Source organism: Monoraphidium neglectum, assembly GCF_000611645.1.
Source record: "Monoraphidium neglectum strain SAG 48.87 unplaced genomic scaffold scaffold05717, whole genome shotgun sequence".
NCBI classification, from domain to species: Eukaryota; Viridiplantae; Chlorophyta; class Chlorophyceae; order Sphaeropleales; family Selenastraceae; genus Monoraphidium; species Monoraphidium neglectum.
The window spans coordinates 1-2,821 of NW_014007913.1; the positions used below are offsets into that span (position 1 = coordinate 1).

The 2,821-nt window shown below is 74.5% G+C and overlaps 1 protein-coding gene across 1 annotated transcript; it reads left to right on the forward strand.

Moving 5' to 3' along the window:
* Window positions 1–32: 32 nt before the first annotated feature.
* MNEG_15840 (hypothetical protein) lies at window positions 33–2,215 on the forward strand (the record flags this gene model as incomplete). The annotated part of the gene is made up of 4 exons (XM_014035689.1): window positions 33–926; window positions 1,245–1,505; window positions 1,751–2,066; window positions 2,145–2,215. 4 exons carry the CDS (start codon window positions 33–35, stop codon window positions 2,213–2,215), a joined length of 1,542 nt encoding a protein of 513 aa, XP_013891143.1.
* Window positions 2,216–2,821: the final 606 nt, after the last annotated feature.

The following is a 2,821-nucleotide window of genomic DNA, read 5'->3' on the forward strand; positions in this document are numbered from 1 at the left end:
CGGCGGCGCTCTCGCTGGTGGCGGTGCTCGGCATGCTGCCAGAGGCCGCCGCCAGCCGCCACTGCCTGGTGGCGCCCGACCGCCGCCCCGCGCTCACGCGTGCGATGCGGGGCTCGCCCTGGCCCGCGCCGCTGCTGTGCGCGGCGCTGCGGGCGCGGGGCGCGGCGGCGGTGCGGCTCGCGTGCGGGGCGCTGCAGGCGTGGTGCGTCGAAATAGGGGCGGCGCCCGCGGGGCTAGAGGAGGACCCTGAGGCTCTCGAAATTGCAGCCGCGGCCCTTATGGCCGGGGACACCCACGCCGCGGCGGCCGACTGCCTAGTTGCTCTTTTGGATTCGTGCCGGGAGCGCGGCGGCGGCGGGAAGGATGGCGGCGGGGCGGAGGGCGGCGGGGCCCCGCAGCAGCAGCAGCAGCAGCAGCAGCAGCAGCAGCAGCAGCAGCAGCAGCTTCTTCTTGAGCGGTTGCTCCACGCCCTCGAGACGCAGCTGATGCCCGTGGTCGACGCCGCAGGCCCCGACGGCTCCGTTGCCGCCGCGGCCGCCGCGGCCGGCGCCGTCGGCCTGACCGCCGCCTGCGAGGCCTCCTTTTGCTCAGTCCTCTCCTCCGCCGCCGCCGCGCTGCTCGCGCCCGCGCTCGTTGCCGGCGGCGCCGCGCTCTCGCTGCTGCGGCGGCTGCAGGCGCGGCTGCTGGGGGCGCTGGCGCAGCCCGACGGCGGCGCGGTGCTCGGGGCGCTGCTGTTCTGGCAGGACGCGTACCTGCCCGCGCTGCAAGCCATGCCGCGCGGCGAGGCCGCGCGCGTCGCGGCGGGCCCGCAGCGCGGCGTGCTGGAGGCGCTCGTGGGGGCGCTGGTGGCGCGGACGCGGCTGGCGCCGGGCGCGGCGGCGGCGGCAACTGCGGATGCGAGGGACCTGCCAGAGGACCTTAGAGCGGTGAGTTTTTTGAAATTGAAAATTTGAATTTCGAACATTCCATGACTGGCACCTGCATCTATGAACGAGTGTGGGATTGCAACCTTTGCAGTTTTGACAGTTTTTTGGGCAAGTATCAGACGAGTCAGGATGTGTGTATGGGTGGATTCTGCCCCCCATGAGGGTGCGATTCCATCAGTGCGAGCTGGCCTCGCCGCCTCGACGTGACACTCCGAGATGCACAACCGTTACGACGGCCTCTTGCTCGCGCGCACTTTGGCCTCCTCGCGCCCGCCCCACACCCGCGCGCCCCTGCACCGACCCGCCCCGCCCCCGCAGCTGCGCCGGGAACTGGCGTCTGCTCTGCGTGACGTCACCGCGCTGCTGGGGCTGCCAGCCATGCTGCAGTACATGCTGCAGCTTCTCCGCAGCTGCTTCGAGCGGCTAGGGGCCGGCAATGGCGCCAGCAACGGCGCCATCGGTGGCAGCGCGGGGGAGGCGCCGTGGGTGGCGCTGGAGAGCGTGCTGTATGCGGCGAACGTGGTGCTCGGGCGCCGCGCGCCCGAGGCCGACCCCGCCGGCGTGCTGCAGCTGCTGCAGGTTGGTGAGGGCGCCCCACGGCGCGCGGTTGCCGCGCGGGGCGTCGAACGTCTCGGGAGGGGTTTCGGCCCGCGGGGCCGCTCGAACGCGCCTGACCGACGCACCAATGCTTAAGGGCGGGCGAGGACAGATTGGGGCAGACGGCAGTGGGGAGCCGCGGCCTGCTTATGGGAAGCTTCCCTGCCCGCCCCGCCTCGCGTTTGACGGCGCCCCGCCCTGCGCCACGTCGCCGCTCTCCTCCACAGGTTGCCGCCGCGTCCGTCAAGCACCCTGCAAGCAGTCCCAAGCTCGCAGGCACAGCCCTCACCCTCATCGGCGGCTTGGCGCCTTGGATTGCCGCCCGCCCCGGCGGCGGCGCGCTCGAGGCCGCGCTCGCCGCGGCGCTCGCCGCGGCGCGGGCGGCCGACGAGAAGCTCTCGCGCAACGGCGCGACGGCCGCGCACCGTCTGTGCCAGTGCGAAGAGCTGGCGGCGGCGGTCGCGGGCTGCGAGGCCGGGCTGCAGTGGGTGGCCGGACTGCTGGTGCTGTACCGCGAGCGCGGCGGCCTGCGGCGGCGCGCAGGTGGGTGTTCGTGCTTCTTGGTTCTTGGTTGGCGCGCGCTCCCAGGGGCTCAATGGGGGCTCCTGTGGTTGCGCGCAGCTGCGGGGACAGCCGTCCTCAGCAACATCCAGCCAGCCAGCCTGCACGGGCCCTCACAGATTGCGGTGTAAGCCAGCAATCGGCGCCGCGTCCCCTGGTGCCCCGCGGCCACATGAGTCACACCATCCTCGCCTCGTGCCCTCATCTCAATGCACCACCCGGCCGCGCAGGCGCCGGCGAGGACCTGTCAACGCAAGAGCTCCTGCTCTTGTCGGCATGCTGCGTCGCGCTCGCGCCGCCGCCGCCCGGCCCGCGGCGCGCGGAGGCGCTGCTGCTGCAGCTGCTCGCGCCGCAGGTGGCGGCGGCGTGCAGGGAGCTGGAGGGCGCGATCGCGGCGCGGCCGGCCGCGGCCGGCCTGCCGCCCTCGAGCCAACTCTTCCACTCGGTGGCGGTAGCGCCGCAGCAGCAGCGGCCGGGGCTGCAGATGGCGCCGCAGGGGCAGCAGCTGCCGCCCGCATGCGGGCTGCTCGCGTTCTGCGGCGAGTCCGGCAGCTGCGGGGTCTGCGGCGGTCCGGCGGCGGCCGGCCAGCAAGCGGGCGTGTGGCCGGGCGGCTCCCCCTTGCGGCCGTGGCCGGACACGGCCGCGGCCGCCGCGCGCGCGGGGGCGGGGGCGGGGCCGCTGGCGGCAGCGGCGGCGCCAGGAGAGGCGGTCGCGTGCCTCGAAGCGCTCGCGGCGG